Raw genomic sequence first — 22,497 nt, 5'->3', positions numbered from 1 at the left:
ATATATATATATATATATATATTGAGTTTATACAATTATTCCTCTCCAATAGCAGAGAATGAGTCGAATTGTTCCTCAGTGAATCTATAGTGCAATGCCTGATGCAATGCTGTAGCTAACGGCTGCATTATCTCTAATAGTATCAATATTGGAAGTAAAGAAGTCCATAAAGTCATTACTCCTGTGCGGTTGGGAAATGTTTGTACAAGTTGATGCTTTATTTTTCATTAATTTAGCCACTGTTTTGAATAAATGCTAGGGCTATAGGGCTAAAGTTCAGCTAAATGCTTTATTGTCGCTCCCACATTCTAAAATATAAAGCAAAATTAAAATGTAAAATTAAGAATATATTGAATAAAAATAAAAGTGTATGACTCTGTACATTATTAATAATTATACTTAATTGGTTTTGTAAATAGTATGTAAAGTGTGTAAATTCATGCTATAATAGGTCATCCTTAAAAAGCAACATTCAGGGGCCAGTTGCAATTTTTTTTTTTTTTTATTCAGTTACATAAAAATTGTCTAATTTAAACAAAATAATAATTTGCGACCAAAAACTATTACTGTCTTTATGCAAACGGCCCCAGTTTGTAACAAAGGTCCTTAAACCCTAGTCCCTAATCCATCTCTCCAGTGGTCCTGAGTATGAAAAAACTTTAAAGACCCCCTCTGATGCACTTAAAAGCCTGAACTGTCTGAAATGTACTGCGCATCCTCGACACAGCTTGCGCATGAGGCATCGTCTTCTTGCTTGCTTTACGGCGGATCGCAGAATTATAAGTGCATTACCGCCACCTATCGCTCAAATTGACCATTGACACTCCTAATTGAGATTGAGAGCAGGGTTATATATTTTTTTGTATTTTTTATCCGTGATTCCCATCCACTTGCATTATATGACTAACAGACTGCGACGGTTTGAGTTAAATATCTCAGTTTGTGTTCTGCTGAAGAAACAAAGTCACCTACATCTTGGATGCCCTGGGGGTAAGCAGATAAACATCAAATTTTCTTTTTTGGGTGAACTATCCCTTTAAATACTTATGTCATCAAATCACTGGGAGATATTCATCTTCAGCAGCCCATGTTTGTGGTTACATCTGAGGTCGTATTATTGTGCAGCCAATGTTAACACCTACACAGCTGCATAAGAACTGTCTGTAATAGAAATCAAAATTCATATCTATGTACAAATAGTTTTTACTTAATTCCAATGATCAGTGTAGTTAATGCTAAATAAAATAAAGAGTTTGCATTAAGGAGAAACTGCTGCCCTTTCACTTGTCACTGGAATAACAGTTGACATATCAGGGGACTTTCAGAATTAAGGTCACAATCTAAAGCACTGTTGAGGATCAGATTCCCGGTCAGCTGTGATTGGAGGACAATGCCATTGCACCTCATGATTTGTTGAAATGGAGAGACTGATTATATCTTTGGCTTGTGCAGTAGTGATATCACCAGCAATGCTTTCCATTCAGCTTGTGCATCTGACATATTTATCGAACTGACCTCTCTGAACACTCAGCCTCTGTGTTGTTGATGAAAACATGATCAAGGCCCCTTGTCATGCAATTGCCCTGCACTGATCACGTCATTTGTACTAAAAATACAAGTTATAGAGCAACAGTGATAATATAAATAGCCATAAAATCAGAAAGGTAAGAAGTGGAAAGGATTGTCATTATTAGCCATGCTCTCTCAAGGTAGTGGGGCAGGTGTTGTTAGTCGAAAGGCCACATTCTTGACAGAGAGAAGGCGGTCGTCTTTAAACTGCAGTCAGGGGGATAGGAAAGAAAGGACCAAGGGTCATAAACAACCAGGGATGGACTTTCTGTGTCCCCCTGTTCTCAGTGACCTGCTAACCCACCACTGGAGAGACATGCAGGATGGAGTCTCTGATCCAGAGCAACTGAACAAAGTTCTTGAATTTCAGAGCGATGAACTGATATGGACTGCTCAGAAACGGGGTGAGTCAGATTTGATGAAAAAGACAGAGATTTAAAATGAAACAATGATTGTCTAACTTTATTTTAAGGAAGACAATGAAAATGTGTTTTTATAGTTCAGCATCATTACATTGGTCTGAAGCATACAGAAATGTGTACACTAACCTTTGTGTAATTAATCTTTCAAAATGTTTCAGAGTGGACTTTTTAAAAGTATAAAGCTTTCTAAAATTGGCAAATTCAACAATGCTTATATACTGTTAATATTCATATCAGTCATGTTCTTGAGCTTCAGTATCCTGTTGAAAAGCAGCATATCCTGTGCATTGGTTGTGAATAACAACAACATGTATAAAGTCTGGTTCCCAGAATGGGATTCTAGCTTCTAAAAGAGTTTAGCCAGAAAGCCTCCCTGCTGCTCTGCTGCTTGTTTTGTGCTGGATTAGTTGGTGAACCAGCACAAACATGTTGTTCACCAACAAAATATGCTAGGCAACCCGTTTGGTCTCTCTGATAACACTGGTTGACTAACAGATTTTGCTGGTGAACAATGTTATGCTGGTTAGCCAGCTAGGCTAACAATGAAACTGCACGGAACATTGGTCTTATTCTGACAGCACATATAGAAATCATATACCAAACTAATACACCCCAAAAAGGAAAATTCTGTCATCATTTACTCATCCTTATATTATTATAAACCAGGGGTGGTGTTTTCGTATAGGAGAATATGGCCTCCCCTGCCATAACCTGGTTCTATAGATTTCAATTGAGGGGGATCTCCCCCACCCCTGTATTGTGAAGCCATACCCCTAGGGTTTTGTCAAATGCAGCCACTATTCCAAACCCATTAGACAAAACACACGATGATTTAACTTGGTTGAATTTGATTCAATCCAAGTCTTCAGAAGAGACTCATTTGATGTATGCTTGAATACACATATAAACATACATACATACATAGTCGGAAGAACCTTTTTCCACTATAAAGAACCTTTTGTACATTGGAAATGTTCCATGGATGTCACAGGTTTTTAATGGAACCATAGATGCCTATGAGCCGATCCTCAAATACAGAACCTTAATCATACTTGCTTGATATTTTCTTTAAAAAATATCTTAATATGGTTTCAAAGAACAACAAAAGTTATTCTTTTCATTTTTGGGTGAACTACCCTCTTAAAAGGAATTTTTTTCTCCAATATAAATTGACATTTTTAACAAAAAATCTAATTTAACCATTTGGTAATGACCTGCTGTAAAGCTGGATATCATCTGAATATGTAAATAACATATATGAGTCATACTGTAATCCAGGCTTTTACCATGGACAGCGTGTCTCCTAACAAACGCCCCTCACATTCCCTGCACTCCCTTCTGGTGAGACAGGCATCTTACATGAGACACACTGACATACTGAAGCTTTTCATGCAAGGATAACAAAGCTTGCGTCTTCTAAAATAGACTAAATGTGCCACGCTCTACAAGTCCTTTATCACTTAACTCACAGCATTGTGCTTCATACTATCTGTGGGCGAGTGAGGTGAGGAATCTGTGTGGAGTTGACACAGGATTTCTAAGGGATTGTGGTAATCTTCTGTGCATATGAATGACATGCACAGACCAGCACTCAAGAGCCCTGATCCCAGTCGCTGTTTGGGTCTGTCTCCATGCAACACCCCTACGCTCATTCTGCAGATTCCAGTAAAGATTTTCCTGGTGTGCCCTCGAAATGAATGATCTCATAAAACCTAGAGATTATGCCATTGCAATTAAACACTCTATTGTAAATATCTTCTAAACCTGTGACACTGCATGCACTTTTTAACATTCATGGAAGTAGGATATAAAATTTGATCCGTTTAACAGTGGAGCTTAAATATCCTGGAAAGACGGGTCTATTATTCAAATGAAACAAAAGGCAACAAATGGGCATAGATGTAAGAAGCTCAAAGGATTTAGTATTTATCTCATACATCAACAACTAAAAATGGCCCCAGTAAGCTATGAGCAACTGATGGAGAACAATGGCCTACTAAAAATAGAGGCAAAAAGTGCTTAAAGCCATAGGAAAACATGACTAGCACTATATAAACTCAAGTCCTTGAAAGCCGAAGCCATTTGAAAAGGTAAGAGGATGCTCAGAACTATGCGCTTTGAGAACCTTTGTTCCACCGTGCAGCTGAATGGATGGCAGGCTCTGCTGGATGATAGCTGTGAGTTAGGACAGGATCATTGGGAAAGAGCTCATTTACGCTCATTATGGCTCTACAGAGCTGTAGTGAAGGGAGACACAGGAGGGCTTCGTAACCTTCTTAAAAGGAACTATATTGATGTTGATGTCTTTTACAATGTGAGCTGTGAGGAACTTGAGTGGCAAGCTAAAACAGACACCACCTTTGGACCCTCAGGTAAAAACAGTCCTTTATGGGATAGAAACTTTGGAGGTGTATCAAAAAGATTGTACTTTTTTGTGCTGTACGGATGAATGAAAGAAATATGTAGTTTATTCTATAACAGAGATGAAACAAACATATTGTGTTGCTGCTATGGACAATTTTGATTAGATTTACATATTTAGATGTATTTTATATTTATTTATTTTTCAATAATTGTAATTTTATTAAAATTGTTTATTGTTAGACTTTATTATACGGTTTCTACTTTCAATAAATTTACTTATCAATATTTTTTAACAGATTATTAGAAGTAAATGTTATTGTATCTACATTTTTTAGAGAATAATCTTCTGTGGAGAAATAAAAATATTTATTTAATTTATCTATCATTATTTATCTTTTTTTTTGCATATTTGGTGCTTAAGAAACATTTCTTACAGTTGTACTGCTTAATCTTTTTGTGAAAATTTTATGGTACATTAAAGTACCATAAAAATTCAAAAGAACAGCATTTATTTCAAGTAGATAAAAAAATACAATAAAAATACAATAAAAAAAGACTGCCACTCTTGATCAATTTAATCCATACTTGCTGAATAAAAGTATTAATTTCTTTAAATAAAATTAAATTTCTTACCCCAATCCTTTGAACAGTATGTCAGGTGTGTAATTTATATTAAAGTGATTCTTTAAATAAATAAATAATAATTTTGGAGTGTTTTCTATAATATTAATTCAATTATTAAAACACATCAGTTGTGATGTTCTGACAATATTTCCCATTCCAGGTCTTTGGTCTTTGGAGTATAAAAGAGAACTGACAAGCCCACTGTGTATTGCTGCTGCTCAAGGTTTCGCTGAATGTCTGCAATATTTACTGGAACACGGCGCACACCCCAACCTTATTGCAGGAGGAAAAGCGGCACTTCATGAGGCCTGTGTAAACGCCAGCACTGAATGTGTAGAGCTGCTGCTGGAACATGGGGCTAATCCTAACCAGATGACAGACGAGGGACTGACTGCCTTACATCTCTGCAGAACACCCCAGTCACTACGGTATCATAATATGAATATAATACATAATACACTATATGTGACCCTGGATCACAAAACCACCCCTGCATATATTCCTGTATCAGGCAGCCATGTAAAACATATGTGACCCTGGAGCACAAAACCAGTCTTAAGTCGCTGGGGTATATTTTTAGCAATAGCCAAAAAAACATTGTATGGTCAAACTTATCTATTATTTTTCTTTTATGCCAAAAATCATTAGGATATTAAGTAAAGATCATCTTCCATGAATATATTTTGTAATTGTATTACGGTAAATATATCAAAATTTAATTTTTGATAGTAATATTTAATGCTAAGAACTTTTATTACACCTTATAATTAGTATAATCATAAGTAGAATTAGTAATTATAAAAGACTTAATATAATAGTAAAATGATAACTCACCCGTACAAACTTATATGAAATGCATATTAACAATATTTAATCTCTTTAAGAGTGTAGTGCAAATATGAGCAACAAATCCTCCACCTCAAAGATTATTTACAATTATTACAATTTCTATTGCAGTTGTGCAAAAGCCTTGGTGAGATATGGTGCCACAGTGAACTTATCCAGTGAAGAGGAGGATGAAACACCGCTGCATGTGGCAGCTAGACATGGTCTGCCCCACCATGCACAGCTGTACCTACGATTCGGAGCCTGTGTGAACCATAGCAGCTCTTCGGGTGAAACGCCACTTGGAGTTGTTTGTGGAGTCGCCCAAGAAAAGACAGTCGACAGCCAAGATGAACGATACCTCGAGATCTGTCGTCTCCTCCTGGTCTATGGAGCTAACATTAATTTGGCTGATAAACAGCGGCGCAGCCCTCTACACAAGGCAGCCCGCAATGTTCAGCTGAAGTTGGTGGAGCTTCTCTTGGACAATGGGGCTGATATCAATGCCATTGATTATAACGGATGCTCACCGTTATCGAGTGTTCTACAAAGTTCTGTGGTTCGGCAAGAGTGGGAACCTCACAGGGTGGTTCAGACCTTGTTAAATCGCGGCTCTATTAAAGTCTGGCCACAAGCACTGCTGAAGGTGATCACTGATAATAACACTGAGATAATAATCCTGAGATTTATTCTATAGATTAACAAGATACAACTTACACAATACACTCTTCAGTAAAAAAAAAAGATGGTTTAAAATCTATTAATTTGTTTACGTCTTAATCATCTTTCATTTGATTTATTTTTTGGTATGAACAGTTGGCAAAATGTATTACTTTTCATATACTTTCTTTTTCTTTTTTTTTAAGGTATTAACAGCCTGTGCAGATGCACCTAAAACTGTGGAAATCCTGTTTAACTCCTACACACTTGTTCCCGTGACCTCCAAGTGGGTTGAGGCTATACCTGAGGATATTTTTCATGTAAGTCTTTCAGCATTTCACAAGGATTGTTGCATTCACTACTAGATGTAAACTTTGGAAACATGATTCAAAAATATTTCAAACCGGAAAACAAGACTAAAAGGCTTAAAGGTGAAGTAAGTCCGTTTCAGAATGAGTCAATGCATGCTGATGCTGTTGGAATTATTATACCATATTAACACATCTCTTTATTTTTCTTTTTTAGTTTCACAGAACCTTTTATGAGTCTCTTTTTGCACTGGAGTATAAGCCACGTAGTTTACAGCATCTGTGTCGGTCTGCACTGAGGAAACAGTTTGAGAAAAACTGCTGCTCGCTCGTTGCCAGGCTTCCTGTCCCAAAGCCACTTCAACAGTATCTTCTTTTGGAACCGGAGGGGTACATTGACTAGAATCAGACCTTCTGACAGAAACCTAAAGAGAACTATACAAGGGGTTTTAATGCTAGAAATGTAACACTCTGACCAAGACAACTGCCTTAAATTTCACTTTCAAAGTCACCATACAGTGACATTTTTAGAGATTGTATTTTTTTCCACTTGTCTACATATAAATAAACTGATATATTAGTGTAAATAGCTTTGCAGGATATTTTATTGTTTGAATGACAGTGTTTTATGTGTATGCTGTGGGTCCTTTATTCATATTTATAAATATAAGCTCAGTAAACGTTTATTGCATAATTATTTCATTAAGAAATATTTTAGTCTTGTAAATAAAATAATATCTTTTGTCTAGTCTGACTGTCATTTCTTTCTGTCTGACTTCATTTCCCCAATGTACAGTGTGTCATATGTAAGCATTGGTGATCACAGCACAGCTATAGCAACAGGTTGGTAGAAATAAGTTGTTAAGCGTACATTTATTGGTCTCACTGCATGAAATTTGTGAAGAAAATGCACTTGTTTGATTTATGCTTTGTAAGTTGACTTGAGCACTAAAATAAACCATTATTCTTGTTTTTCTTTTTCTTATAAGTAGGCTATTGTAAATAATTACATGTCTGGTCATTTGATGCCCCAAGCGTGTTTTGATGTCATTGCGTCCATGAGGGGGCGACCTGATCCATGTAGATTATTAAAGTCTTTTTTCTCTCTTTAAAAAAAAAAAAAAAGAATTCATCTCACGTAAGTGTATATTATTTTAATTATATCTCAAAATGATCCTACTAAATGTCTTGTGTAAAACGTTTTTGCAAAATAATCAAACACTGCGCCTTTAAAATATCAAACAAAGCATTAAACAAAAAACTGTCTATTAATCCATCCATGAGACAATATATAGCTTTAGCTATTTTTAAAGAATAACTCTCTCTCTCTCTCTCTCTCTCTCTCTCTCTCTCTCTCTCTCTCTCTCTCTCTCTCTCGCTATCCTAATTTCCACATTCCTGGTCAAAAGTGCGTAAATGCTCGCTGTAGCTGTGTTGTGCCACCTGGGAGCGGTAAACGGTAAAAGCTATTGAACTGAATGAACGGCGGTGACGCACAAGCTTCAGACAGACTCTGGCGTGTCGTGTGTGTTTGTTGTCACTGTTAGCTGTGCCTGTCACCGTTACCGGAGTCGGCTGTACTTTTATGCTTTAACGAGTTTCGTCGCGTTCATTTTGTGCCGTGTTTGTAGGCGTTAGAGTGCAGAAGAGAAAACGGGAGGCATGTGAAGTTAGTGTCACTTTCACCAGAGATGGAGAATTCAGTTGAGGATGAGTGCGCTGACTCTGGAGCGGAGACCGGAGGGTGAGTACTGATACAGAGGCTTTATTTAGCTAAGAAAACAAAATGAATAGGATAGGGAATACAGCTATAATGCACTCATTAGGATATAAACACCAATATACTACGAATATCAACGCGCTTACGAATCTGACTCATTTAAAGCGAGTCATCTGATTCGGATTCTGTTACCTGAGCAGCGCATCTAATAAAAACCATTAGACAGCGCTTGTTTGAAGTTTTCTCGTGTCGTTTCTATTCCTTTAGGCACATTTCCCATTTAACCATCTGTTGTTTGGCATTAACACCCAAGACATCTGGCGCAGAGATTTACTGCTGCATGCTGCTTAGGCTTTTTAGCACAAGAGAGTGACAGAAGTAGCCACTAATCACACAGATCTGACATCAGCTTTCTACTTAAGATTTAACTCTCTGTTATATCATAGTCATGTATGATCTGTACCATCATTCTGTGATTTCAGTTGTGAACGATGAAAAGATGCACCCTCGTTTGTTCATAGGTATGTCATATCATAATGCCTGTTCTGTCTTGTAGGTGTGTATGGTGATTTAGTAGGATACTAGGCTTGGCACACTGCTAAATCCTCCCTTCTTCTGAACATGTCACATGTTTGTGTGTTTGTAGGGTATATAACCTGCTTTAGAATATTATTTATTTAGATATGCTTTAGGTCATTTGTTCTGTGGCCTTGGTGCATTTCTAATGACTAACTCTTCAATTAGCTGATGCATTTATCCAAAGCCCCTTACAGTAAAACCATGAGCAACCCGGGGTTTAAGCTCAAATGGTGATAGCTTATCCCTTGTTGAGTTTGAACTACAACCTGTAATCTGACCACTTTAACCACTGAAATACAGCATTTTTAAACTTGTCTTCAAAATGCACAAAACTGTAATTAATCTGACCCAAAAATGTGTTGTGTGTGGTTGATCCTATAATTATAATATGAAGGACTTGCTCTTCTAGTTTAAATATATTGAATATCCTCCAAACCTTTTTTTAGCCACTTGTGATAACTGTTAAAATCAAATAACTGTAGTAATTTGGTTAATGTGGCTGTCTCGGTGTTAAATGAGAGCTAACAGATGTTGTGTGTATTATATCCTCATTTAGTTCATTTAACTACAGTAACTGTAAACTGCATGGATGGCAGTAAATCAGAGACTTTCAAAAAGGATGCTTTCTAATGATGCTCGAGAGTTCATTGTTTAAGTGTGAACAACATGCAGTAAAATTCACCACTTTGTTTAACTCAATACTGTGAGATCATTATTAGACTCTATACAGCACTCACTGATTCAGGTATGGCAAACCTAAAACAAATGTGATTCACTGTAATGACATTATTGACCACATTTAGAGACTGTTATAATTAGCTTTTTATTTTTCGTATTAAGTATTACACAGAAGCACATTAAAGTGCTTTTGCTGTTAAATGCAAAGTATAAGGCCATAGCATTTACACTTCTGTTCAAAAGTTTGAGGTTGTGCTTCTTTACATATGTGTGGAAAACATGATGCATTCAAGATTCTCTAATGAATTGAAAGTTCAATTGAACAGCATTTATTTGAAATAGAAATCTGTTAAAACATTAAAACTGCCGTTACCATAACTTTTACCGTAACTGGTCAATTTAATGCATCTTTGCTGAATAAAAGTATTTAAAAAAATGTATCCAAAAATATACAAATCTTCCTGATCCCAAACAGAAGTGTTGCACCAATGCACCATACTACCAGTACAGACCATACTAATACAGCATTTAATTAGAACATACAAAATTCAAGTTTAACTGTGGAATTTCCCTGTTCTTACAAATAATTCAATACCCTGTTATGCTGATTTCACTACCAGAAAAACAGGAAAAAGACAGTGGGAGAGGAAAGGAAAAAGATTGACCGGAGAGCTATAAAAGGTGGAAAAAGCATGTACAATGGAAACGAAATGACTAGGTCACTATGTAAGGCACATGTACATAAGGTATTCAATATGTCAAATAGGTCTTATTATTATTATTATTATTATTATTATTATTGTTTATTTATTTATTTTATTTTTATTTTTTTTGCATTCCTCAGGAACCGTTGAACTGAGGGAATAAAACGTTTTCTGATACAAAGCAGCAAGACAATCTTTGATCATAACCTATACATATATGTGTGTGTAATCCGCTAGAGACGTTACAACGCTAACACACACTATAATACCATGACACCCAGAATTGTTTATCCAGATGTAGGACCTTCCTTTGAAACCTTGGGATCCTAAATCACTCTAACAGTCTCTAACAAAAGTCTTCCTCTGTTTCTCTCTCCCCTTTCTGTCATTCACTCTCTTCTCAGGTCTGACTACAGTCTTATGTCATCAGCAAGCAGTGAGTACATCCCCTCCCCTTTATGCAGTTCAGATCAGTATTCTAACAAAGCATGTCTTAATCAAACACAAATCCGCCTTAACTAACGTCCTTTAAATACCTTTTCCTCTGTCGCCTTGTGCTCAATGGGGGGTTTGTAAGAGACGATTCTTTCTAAAACTGCTTTTGGAATATGATGTATTTTGAAAAGCACCTTACAGATTAAAAGTGGAAGATTGCTGTCAGTTAAAACACTTGACAAATGTTACCATGACAGTGAGATTAGTTTGTTCGGGGAATCACTGCTTGAAGTGCTTCAAGAGCTCTCACACCTCCGCTTGTTTATGTGTGTGCGTCTGTGGCTGCAGCGGGCTCAGTCTGTTTCCCTATGGTGGGATTAATGTCCAATATTAGCCCATTAATCTGGGCTGCAGGAAACACTCCTCACAGTGACAGCGCAGGAAGCACTCTCTCACTCAACCACTCACATATAAACACACTCACCTACTCACACACACACACACACTCTAAAACCTAGAGTCCATCAAGGACACCACATAATAGACTGTGTATAATGTATTGAAGAATGAAGAAAAGTGGTTCAATGTGGACTCGGGGACATAAGATGAAGAAAACAGAACCAGAGTGTTTGAGAAAAAAAGGAGAGAGGGGAAACAGAGGTGGTGAAGAATAAATTTAAATTAGCATTTGTTCTATGTATTTCATAGTCCAGTGGCTTTTTCTTTGTCTAAGCATCTTTGTTTAGATGAGAGATCTGCTTTTCACTTTTTCCACCACATTTCCCCTTATTGGTTCTGCATTCTGTCTCTTTTTCAATTGTATGACAGCATGCTTTTCTTGAAAGGCTGCCATGAATAACTGTTTAATGCTGCATCCTCAGTCATGTCAGCATTACGCCACTTCTGCAGCTCATCAGATGTATCCATGTGTACAATACTTTCCTCTCTTTATCTTTATTTTATCACTAACAACTTCAATTGTCTGCATAAACAGAATCTGGAGTCGAGTGCATATTCTATGAAATCTGTTTTGCCTCTTTATAGCTCTGGGCTGCGTTTCCCAAAACCTTCTTAACACTACGCTGTTCATAAGTTATATTTTAAGTTTTACCTTTACTTTAATACGTGTTTCTTGAAACATTCTTGTAAGTCATCCGTTCATAAGGTTAGTCTGGATCACTCTTAGCTATACCTTATACATACCGTACAAAGACATATCGGCTGGCAAACCATTAGGCAGCACATAATTAAGAGTCTGTTTAAAGGGAATGAATGTGATGTGAGTTTGGTCAAACTATGGCAGCGAGACAGCGAATAGTTGCACTAAATCAAAGACGGCTGTATAGTGTATGTCAGTTAGTGTATGTGCACTTTTTCATAATCGTGTCAGAATAGCTACTATGTCAAAAGATACAATTCTAAAAAAATGTTGCCTGCCACTGGAGCAAATTCAGCACCTTTCACATCTTGTTGTTCCAACTTTGTCGAGACAAAGCCCCGAAGTTCAGCTGCTGGCTGCTCTCAGTTTTTATGCTGTGGGGAGTTATCTGGAGGTGGATGGGGATGGATATGGATATGGGCTGGATAAGACCTCGGTGTGGTGGTGCATTCACACAGTCATGAACATCCTGCTCTGTCACAGATTACAATATACTATAGGCTATGCCTTTTGCCAGGCACTAAGTGATTGAGGCACATCAAGGCTTCAATGCCATTGCAGGTGTCCCGTGAGTAATTGGCATTGTGGACAGGACACTTATACCCATCGCCATCCCATCAGTGATCGACCAGGTGTGCGAACTATACACACACATATACACATACCCACTCACACATACACATATAATCCAAGGTTGCATTTAGTTTTAAATTTGGATTCTTTTATAAATGCAGTGAGCCCTGATAAATGCAGTTTATAATATTTCTAAAGTGCTAATTTATAAATAAAAGTATAGCTCCTATATATAGCTCCTGTATATAGTGAACAATCGATTCTCGAGCTATCGATATCAACCTATTCATCACCACTGCCATGGAGAGCACCTACTAAAGTTGCATGTAAGAAGGTTTACCTTAAGCAACATCCTAAGGAATAGTTTGGGGGACACACCTAGGAAAGGTATACAAACACACCTTAGGAGCCTTCGTAGAGCACTAAGAGACACCATTATCGGGAAACGCAGCCCTGGACTCTTTACTACACTGAAAAAAGTGCTTCATGTGGGAACATTTAAATTTAAGTTATTTAACATCACTTAATCAACCTAAATCCATTATGTTGAACCAAAAAAGCATTCGATCTGAGAGAAATAGGCACAATTGCCAGTTTTTACATTGTAAGAACGACACCAGATTGGAGTGTATGTTAGGGATGGTTAAGCTGGTGCTAAATATGGTGTCTTATTTAATGTTGGTTGCTTAAGCCTCAAACAGCCAGATTACATTCCATTACAGACTCAACTGAGATTACAGATGGTTTAAAGTGATCGAGGCTTCTTGAATCTAACTGAATGCAGAGCTGCCTCTCATAAAAACTTACAGACCAGATTTGCTAGTTGATACATACGCTAACACCAGAATTGAAACCCCATTACAATAAGTTTGTAATTCATATAATTAGAATTCAAATTGATAGCTTTGCAGTCATTTCACATAGTTTTAGTTTATCTTGTAATAATTCTCATATTACAACTGAAAAATATTAATAATAACCCATGACATTATTCTTTCAACAAGTTTTCTTGTTGCTAACCCTTCAAATAACATGGTGCACCACACCATGTAATTTGAAATCAATATTTGGGGAAAAAATAGCCATTATAAAATACTGATAATTAGTTTGTGTCCAAAATATTTCATTGCTCAGATACTTTTTCAAAATGAAAATAATTTTAAAAGGGTAAATATTACAAAATAGCTAAATATATATTGTATTCAGTACAAGCATTTAACATGATAATTGGGGATGATATTAAAAAGAGAACTTACACTTAAATCAAATCAGGTCAAGTTCAGAACTGTGTGCCCTAACATTCACCTTTAATTTCTTCCAGCTGAAAGCTTTTGGTAATTAAAACATTATCAACTGCATCACATTAGTCCTGTTGTGAGGCTGTCTGCAATATGTGTGTTTCTAGAGGTCATACTGTCCAATAGAGAATAGCAACCTTTGCCTAGTGAATATACAGCTTGATTTGTCTGCTCTGATTGATTGTAAGGATCCTTCATTGAATTCGGATGTGCGTCAGTTACACCTGCAAGAGTGCAGTGCAACTAGAGAAGTGTGTTTACTTGCGTGAGTGTGTTTTTGTGTGTAAGTGTGTAAGAGCATAGCGTTCCCTTGGCCTCTGGTGACCCCAACCTTAAACAACAAACAAAGTGGGACGAGTCCCATGAGTCTGAAAAGTTTGGGGTGAAAAAAGAGTAGAGGAAAAGAAAGAGGCAGCTGTCTATGTTCTGCCACTTTCTGCTATATACATTTGTTTTTGTTTGTTAGTTTTTTTTATGAGTAAAATAATTTTTTTAAGGGCTTGTTATTACATTGTGCAGCATATCTCATATTGTAGAGACATCATGTGTTTTAGCATGTCATATGAGTACAGTCATTTTTGAAAGTCTTTAATTGCTACTCATGAATATTGATCTCATTCTGCAGTCATAAAATGTCACATGTGCCTTGAGGTTTTGTGCTTAAGGATGTTTGTGTGTGTGTGTGTGCACTCAGGGCTCGGTCTGGTGGAGCCCTGAGTGGAAGGTTCAGTGGAAGGGCAAACCTTATTCAGAAGTCCTACAGGGAGCCAACACATTTCTCCAGGGTTACTAACCATCCACTAATGCAACTAATGAGGCTGCACTGTTCACTATACAGCCTGATTACAGAGCAGGAGCACATGGATGAAAAGAGTTCATTCAGTCTCGAGAGCCTTTTTTTTTTTTTTTTTACTGTTCTGTCCTTTATAGAAGTCAAAAGTAAAGTAGGTTTACAGTGAGTCCTGAAGCCAGAATAAACCAGAACACATAATACACTTAAAACAAATAAAGGGAAGAACCAAATGTGTGGTAGATTTTATAGCAGTGCTCTGACTGAGGGAAGGCTGAAAGCCAAGTATAATCGGGGGTTTCTAAATGATTTTGTAGAAGGGAGATGTCAACTATCATTTGGGATTTTTTTTCCTTCTGAAAAACAAACTGCATACATCTTTTATGTCTATTTAGCCATATGATATTTTTATTATTAAAGATATATTAAAGTATTATTGAAAGCAGTTTACAGCAGTTGTAAGGGACTGTCCCATAAAGTGTTTATATTTATTTAATTTATAAAATAATTATTTATTAATATTAATAAAACTTACTATATATATATATATGTGTGTGTGTGTGTGTGTGTACTTTTAAATTAATTTTAATTTGCATGAAATTAAAATTCACCCTTTATTTTCTAAATACATATTATTGTTCTTATTGTCAACAGTTTAGGTGTCACATGTTTAATAAAAAAATGTCCGCTTTATTTGTTACTAAAATGTATAACTTTATTTTCCTGTGAAACTTCTCTCTGTAACGTATGCTGGGACTTCTCCAATCCATCCCATCCCATCCCAACCTTAAATTTTTTCCGTTTCACTTCTATATTTGTCACAAAAAAAGTAGTAGTAGTTTCATCACAATTAATTAAATTAATTAAATTATTGTATGGCAAAGTAATTAAGGTATTGTAATGTATGAAATCTGTGTAGCTCTGTAAGTTTATAGATAATTTTCTTGTATCTCTATCCACCCAGCTCTTCTTATGTCATTCTTTTAGGTGATTTGTCCATGGGGGACCTACAGGATCCTTTCCTAGTTTCTATCCACATCATCACTGACCCTGGTCAGGCCAAAACGCTCCAGAAAGCTGCTGATCAGGTTCTCTCGTGGCTCCACCCTGATCTCACCCTCTTCAGGGTATCAGAACGGGCAGGTGGTCTCTCCCGAAAGCCCAAGGTCCGCCCGCAGCGCATCACCGAACCGCCATCACACCAACCAGCCTTAGCTGTAATCCTGTTTCTACAGGATGAATACGGAGGCGAAGAGAGTTTTGAACGCCTCCACAGTCAGCTTAGATGCCCACCGTGGCGATACCACCACACAGAGCGGGTGAACGGGCGAGGGCTCTTACCATTTTCGCCAGCCAGCCAAGACTTTGTTACACTGGCGCCAGGCACACCTCTATGGGCACTTCGTCAGGTGCACTACGGCAAAGAGATTGTGCGCTTTACAGTCTACTGCTGCTATGAGACCTACACCGAACAGGTGCGTCTGTACAGGCTGCTCCTGCGCCGAAGGCTGGCCCAGAAGAAGGAGGATTTCTGCTTCTGTGTGGTCTACTCCAACCCTGAAACAGAAATCCAGCTGTCATTCAAGCGGATGCCCCGTGGCCAGAACCCTGTCCCCACTGAAAACGCTGTGATGGAGATTCGAGTGAGGGATGTCGGTGAACTTGTGCGGCTGCTGCCACAGCCCTGCACTCCCATCAGTGACGTCCGCTGGCAAACCAACGATTATGATGGAAATAAAATATTGCTACAGGTAAGAAATTACTAGAAAATAAATCTCAAAGCGATTACTTTATATATATATATATATATATAATGACGTCTTAAACATTTTATGACATCTCATACTATTCACAAAAGTTGTTTTAGTGAACTGTCAGCAGTTCTAGAGATTGTTCTGAAGTATATGAGTGTTATAATCAGAAGAGTTCATAAAGTTGCAGAATAGCATGCTATGCAGTATGTATTTTTGAGAGTCTACATGGAATATTTGTGCTAAATAATTTTCTCACACCATATGGCTGTTAAAATGAATTAGTGAAGGCACAAAGGTGAATGAAATGTACAAAATAAAATGCACTTTTCGATATACATTTGAATATATTTCGATGTTCATATGTATTATTCAGAAATGTAAACCTACATTTGTAATGTTGGTTTAAAAAGCTCATGACATGTTATGTATCAACTACCAATACCAAAACCTTTTTAATCACAAAAAAATAATAAAAATAAATAATTAAAACTTTAGTTCAAGAATTTCAAGTCACTGTTACCATAAATAATAAATAAAAACTTCCTAACATGAGTTAAAATGGGATATGGTAGTGTCAGACTACAAAATCAGTTACTGAATAATTCATTATTCTTTTTCTATGGGATGGAGTTCATTCATAGGTTTGAACCTTTTTCTTATTGGCTTTGAATGATGTATTGTGATTCATCTCAGAGTTGGTGTGGTTCAAGGCTTAGAGCTCTTTATTCAGAAATTTTCTTTCTTGCTTGTAGAGAAAAATAATGAGGAAAATGCTTCCATGACTCAGGTCCCTGAAATCACATTTGAGCTCTGTAATGATGCTCTGCAAGCAAGAGTTGTGAATCAGTTTTTCATTACTGGTTGTCTCTGCAGATTACCTTCAGAGAGCAGCTCACATTCTCTTGCATCTCTTGCAGTGCCGTCCTGCACAACCAAACAAACCCAAATTGACAAAAAGTAAAGCAGTGTGACTCCCTCCCGAGTCGTTACCTAGCTACTGTTGAAAACAACTGCTGCTTGTAACTACGTTGATGACACAAATGTACCACAGTTTTGAGCCAAATTGATATTGAGCACAGGTTCAGACTCAGCAGTTGAACTGAGCATTACTGCACACACTGCAGACTTGCATACAGGAAGTAAAAAATATATACAAACGGGCTAGATATAGCATAAATTGTACAAATAGATTTTTAAAATATGTGTCCTGGTTAAGATCCAAACACATCTGGCCTCTTGTGTTTGTGTGATTATGTGTGTGGAAAGAAACCTAAAGACAGCCAAATTAACTTAACACACCAGCACATAAAGGTCAATTCTGCCTGACCTGGATTAGCTGCTATCACTGTCTACAGCTACAGCCTCATTACTAATCAACCCCTGCTGGTGCCAAACGGCACAGAGAGGATTTCACACATAACACAAATTATCTTTCAAATGAAAAAAAAAAAAACACGCACACAAATTGAGCTGGTTGTATATACTGTATAAGGATATATAGAGGAGCTCCTCTAAATTTGGCTGCTGAAAATAAGTCTGCTTTGACAGGATTAAATAAAAACACATTCAGTGCTCAATGAGCGATACATTTGGACCCTGTGTGGACCCACGGGGAAACCCTGTAGTGGAAAAAGAAATATATACTATTTTGAGGGAGATATAGCACATACAAAAATGTATGAATGTGGAAAACGTGGGAATTGTGTGAGTAGAACAGTGAGGAAGAAAGGCACAAAGAGGCTCAAAGATGGTTGGAAAACCAAATGAAGCAACAGAGGAAAATGATCGAGGGAGAGGTAGAGGGATGGAGGGAATGTGCAGTGAGTTGTGAAGCAGAAAACAGTGGAACTTTGTTACTCAAATGCACACGCTAAACAATGCTTGCAAAGTTTAACAAGAAATTTTCCTCTTTTCCTCTCTCTCTCTCCCTCTCTCTCTCACACACACACACAGGTATACAGTTACCTTATCAAAGTCACATTCCCACATTGTGTTTAGTTTGGCATTTGCAGCAACATGGCTCCTTTCCCCAAGCTGTTTTTGTTTAATGTAAAACTATATGACAGCTCACTGCAGAATGATCCTCCACAAAGAGTTCATGTTGTTCGTCATATTGCCATGTGAACAGTTCAAGATTTAAAGCAGCTGGTTCTTAACTTGTTTTACTTTAAGATCAGATTTTATATAAGTTGTCAAAAAGCGATCAAATGTGTTATACATGGGCAATAAATATCCTTAAAGGGATAGTTCATGCAAAAATGAAAATTCTGCCAATTATTCACCCTCATGTCGTTCCAAACCCAGAAGACCTTCTTTCATCTTCGTAACACAATGTTAGATATTTTTTTATGAAATCCGAGAGCTTTCTGACCCTGCATAGACAGCAACTGTACTACCACGTTCAAGGCACAGAAAGGTTGTAAGGACATTGTTAAAATAGTTCATGTGACATCAGTGGTTCAGTCTTAAAGAAAAGAAAAATAACAATTTTCGTTGACCGATCGTTTTAACGGTTTTCCTTTAAATACTCAGCTGCTTACAATTAAAGACTACAAAATTCAATTTGTTTACTCAAAGACCTGCATACATGCTCATGAGATGATTGTCCTGCAAAATTCTTTTTTCAGCACTTTCTTCTCTTCCGTGTCAGTCGATGTGTGTTCACAAGAGTACCATGACGCATGCGTGGTGCTGCTGATGCAGGAGTCACGTTCTGATGTAGAACCTTTATGTGCTGTGCCTTGTTTTCAGGCAGAGGAATGCACACGTGTGTGTCATGGTAATCTCGAAAGAGAATAAATTATTCAGTTAAGTTGTTGTTCCGGTTTTCATTGCTCACAAAAAGTATTCTCTCCATTTCATAATATTATGGTTGAAGCACTGATGTCACATGGACTATTTGATCAATGTCCTTAAAACCTGTCTGTGCCTTGAACGTGGTAATACTGTAGCTGTCTATGCAGGGTCAGAAAGCTCCCGGATTTCATCAAAAATAACTTAATTTGCATTCTGAAGATGCACAGAGGTACCCATTCCAAACTTCTGAATGGTAATGTTTCTGTTCCTTTTTTGTGTCAATACAGTATCTTAAACGAAAAAATAAGTAATTATGATCTGCATAAATGGTCTCCTGAACATTGCTTATTAATTTAAAATGATTTCATGCTCTCATTTTGACTTTGTCAGGTTCAAGGTTCGCGGTATTACCGCAGACACACTATTGCAAAGTTCCATCACCTTCCTCCTGATGATCCCCCGGTCGCCTCCCCTCCTCCACCCGAGCCGCCCCCTCCACCTCCTCCACCATACGGCCGTGGGCCCGCCTCCTATCGAAATCGCCGTTACCACCGGAGCTCATCGCGTTCGCGGACCCAGACCCTTCCGTCTCCAGTCACAAACACCACCAGGACGTCTCGGCCTACACAGTGTGATCAGGATGGCCACATGGAGAGGCTCCAGAGGGATGTGGAGCTCTCGCGGGCGGGATGGACAGGCCACCGCACACAGTCCCTCTTTTCTCTGCCTACAGACGAGTCGCGCTCCTCCTGTGCCTCTCCGTCAAGCTTTCGTCCTCGCTGCTTCTCTTCCATGGCTGCTCCAATTTTCCGTGTCAATGTGGATACGCTAGTGGGAGCCGAAGAGACGGATGTGGACACGGGACAAACCATCAGCGGCAGCTCTGTGGACCTGTCGGTAGTCTCAGGTTATTCCCATCCACAGCTGAGGCGCCATTTAAAATCCCCAGCACCACGGCCCAAGTCTGCTCCTCCAACAGATCGAGGTCTTGACTTTGCCGATCTGACCTATAATAATGCCTCCCCCATAAGACAGACTCCTGTGCTATCTAGAACACAAAGCATCTTTGCAAAATCCACACCTTGTGTAGTACACAAACCACAGCCAAAGAATGTGAAGGATGTGTTGCAAGACAAAGGACAGCAGAATGGCAATGGCATTTTGACCGTAAATGACTGTAGTCAAGAAGGCACTGTGGAGGAAGAGCAAGAATTTTATATCTGACAAATAAAGGACAATCATCTCATCAGCAGGTATCCAGAACTATGGGTAAAAAAAAAAACCTGAACATTTTTAGGGTTTCTATAATTGCAAGCAGCTGAGTATTTAAATGTGAAAAACCCTTAAACCGATTGTTCACCCCCCCCCCCCCCCCCCCCAAAAAAAAAAAGTTTCATCATTTACTCATTCTCATGTCGATTAATCAGTAATAAATAATTGGTTTAATAAGCCTTGTGAAGAGATATGATCACTTTATATAATGAGCAGATTTTATTAGGCATTTATTCACATATAAAACTAATTTTACGGGTTTGGAATGATATGAGGGTGAGTGAAGGATGACATTTTTTAGGTGAATATTTTATTTTTTAATTGAACTCTATTTAAGCTTTTGTTCTATAGCACATTTGTTTTATTAGAAAAAGGCAATTCTTAAGAATGTGCATTCATAATGAGTGACTTTAAGACTAAAATTAAATTGAGGTGTATTTGGTGTATGTTGTGGTATTCTGTAGCGTTTCATAATAGTTGTTATAACAATAGAGCTTCATCGCTTATGTCAGAAAGCTCAACGAAGAATAAAACTATGCCATCTAGTGGCTGAACATGGCAAACGTACAGGTGCTAGACACTTGTCATGACGCAAGAAAAAACTGCTGTCTGTACAATTTGTACTGTTTCACCATCTGTACGAGTTTAAGAAACTTGTTTCTGACAAGAACGGTAATATTATTGATAATAATTAAATTATATGTAAATGTTTTGTTTTAAATATTTGTCAGTCACAGATGTCACAGAAAATTGTCAATGATTATAAGGATAGATAAGGAAATAATCAAGGAACTCACTAATGTCTGTGTTTACAAATATAAAATTATTATCTTGTTATTCAGTTCATGGTGTGAGTAACTTGCTGTTGATATGATGTTGTAATAAAACCAAATCATTATAATGGTTATTACAGGGGTTAGTTTTCAGCTGTTTCTTTGAGGAAAAATAAATAAATAAATAATTATTTGTGGAAAGTTGCATACTTTTACAACATTTGGTCATTGGTCAAATTGTGAATTTTATACATAATGTTACCAAAAAAAATTAAAACACAAGAAACACGTCTTATACTTCATTTTAAAGTAAGAGCACTTCCAACCCATTCCCAACTAATCCATGAGCGTTCCTGGCACACCGCTACGGCGATAAGGGCTCTCAGTGCTGCTGCGCTCCGATTCTGTTAATCCGGTCCAGAGCTGGAGGGGAGAACCACACCGAGCACTGGTTCCTTGATAGAACATAAATCAGTTCTAATGAAGTCACTTCCTGTGAAGCAGCTGTAGGTCAAACATACTGGGTTACAATGCCAAAACAAGCAAAAGAAGAAGAACAACAATAGTAATAATAATATTTATCATTATTATCATTTTACATAATTATTAGTATTGTTATAAATATGAATCCATGTGTATATGAATTGTTACAGAATACATATATACAAAATATTAATAGTTGTAACTGTAACATTATAATGTTAAGCAATATTACAGTAACGCTTTAAGTACCATGCATATTACTAGCATATTGGTTGTCTATTAGTACTTATAAAGCACATATTAAGGTTTTATTCTGCATGACCATATTTAGATCCCTTAATTCTAGCTCTTAACAACTACCTTACTGTCTATTGCAAAGCAAATTAGGGGTTTATGGGCAAAAGTCATAGTTTATAATTAGTGGATGAGAATGGGTCTCTAAACTGAAGTGACCAATATAACTAATATTGCTCAATAATAATAATTATTATAATAATAATAATTATTATTCATAGTAATTAATTTCAAAATAACAATTATTACTATATACTATAGCATTAATACTGTTTACCCTATAATAATACTAACTTCTACTATTAATGTGTATTAACATACACATGTATTAATATTTATAGCAGTAATGATGCATAGTATTAGCAGGTATTAGCATTAGTACTCACCCTTTTTAATAATAATAATTACTGCTATTAA

General features: G+C 37.1%; 2 protein-coding genes across 5 annotated transcripts; both read left to right on the top strand.

Annotated features, from left to right (window-relative positions):
- Positions 1-1,689: 1,689 nt before the first annotated feature.
- LOC113053306 (ankyrin repeat and SOCS box protein 18-like) lies at positions 1,690-7,785 on the top strand. Of its 2 annotated transcripts, none has more exons than XM_026218227.1 (5): positions 1,690-1,973; positions 5,140-5,407; positions 5,937-6,450; positions 6,671-6,784; positions 6,990-7,785. In XM_026218227.1, exons 1-5 carry the CDS (start codon positions 1,697-1,699, stop codon positions 7,173-7,175), a joined length of 1,359 nt encoding a protein of 452 aa, XP_026074012.1. In that variant the 5' UTR covers positions 1,690-1,696; the 3' UTR covers positions 7,176-7,785. The 2 variants fall into 2 exon arrangements, with proteins under 2 accessions (XP_026074012.1, XP_026074013.1); XM_026218228.1 differs by having other exon boundaries at positions 1,690-4,363.
- Positions 7,786-8,207: 422 nt separating this feature from the next.
- On the top strand, positions 8,208-20,627 carry LOC113053303 (protein FAM124A-like). 3 transcript variants are annotated; one of them, XM_026218225.1, is made up of 5 exons: positions 8,208-8,516; positions 8,975-9,013; positions 10,858-10,889; positions 15,696-16,459; positions 19,649-20,627. In XM_026218225.1, the coding sequence occupies exons 3-5, from the start codon at positions 10,874-10,876 to the stop codon at positions 20,480-20,482; spliced, it is 1,614 nt and encodes a 537-aa protein (XP_026074010.1). In that variant the 5' UTR covers positions 8,208-8,516; positions 8,975-9,013; positions 10,858-10,873; the 3' UTR covers positions 20,483-20,627. The 3 variants fall into 3 exon arrangements, with proteins under 3 accessions (XP_026074010.1, XP_026074008.1, XP_026074009.1); XM_026218223.1 differs by lacking the exon at positions 8,975-9,013; XM_026218224.1 differs by lacking the exons at positions 8,975-9,013; positions 10,858-10,889.
- The last annotated feature ends 1,870 nt before the right edge of the window (positions 20,628-22,497 follow it).

This window comes from Carassius auratus, chromosome 34, assembly GCF_003368295.1.
Source record: "Carassius auratus strain Wakin chromosome 34, ASM336829v1, whole genome shotgun sequence".
Lineage (NCBI taxonomy): Eukaryota > Metazoa > Chordata > Actinopteri > Cypriniformes > Cyprinidae > Carassius > Carassius auratus.
This window is presented reverse-complemented; position numbering and strand designations above follow the sequence as displayed.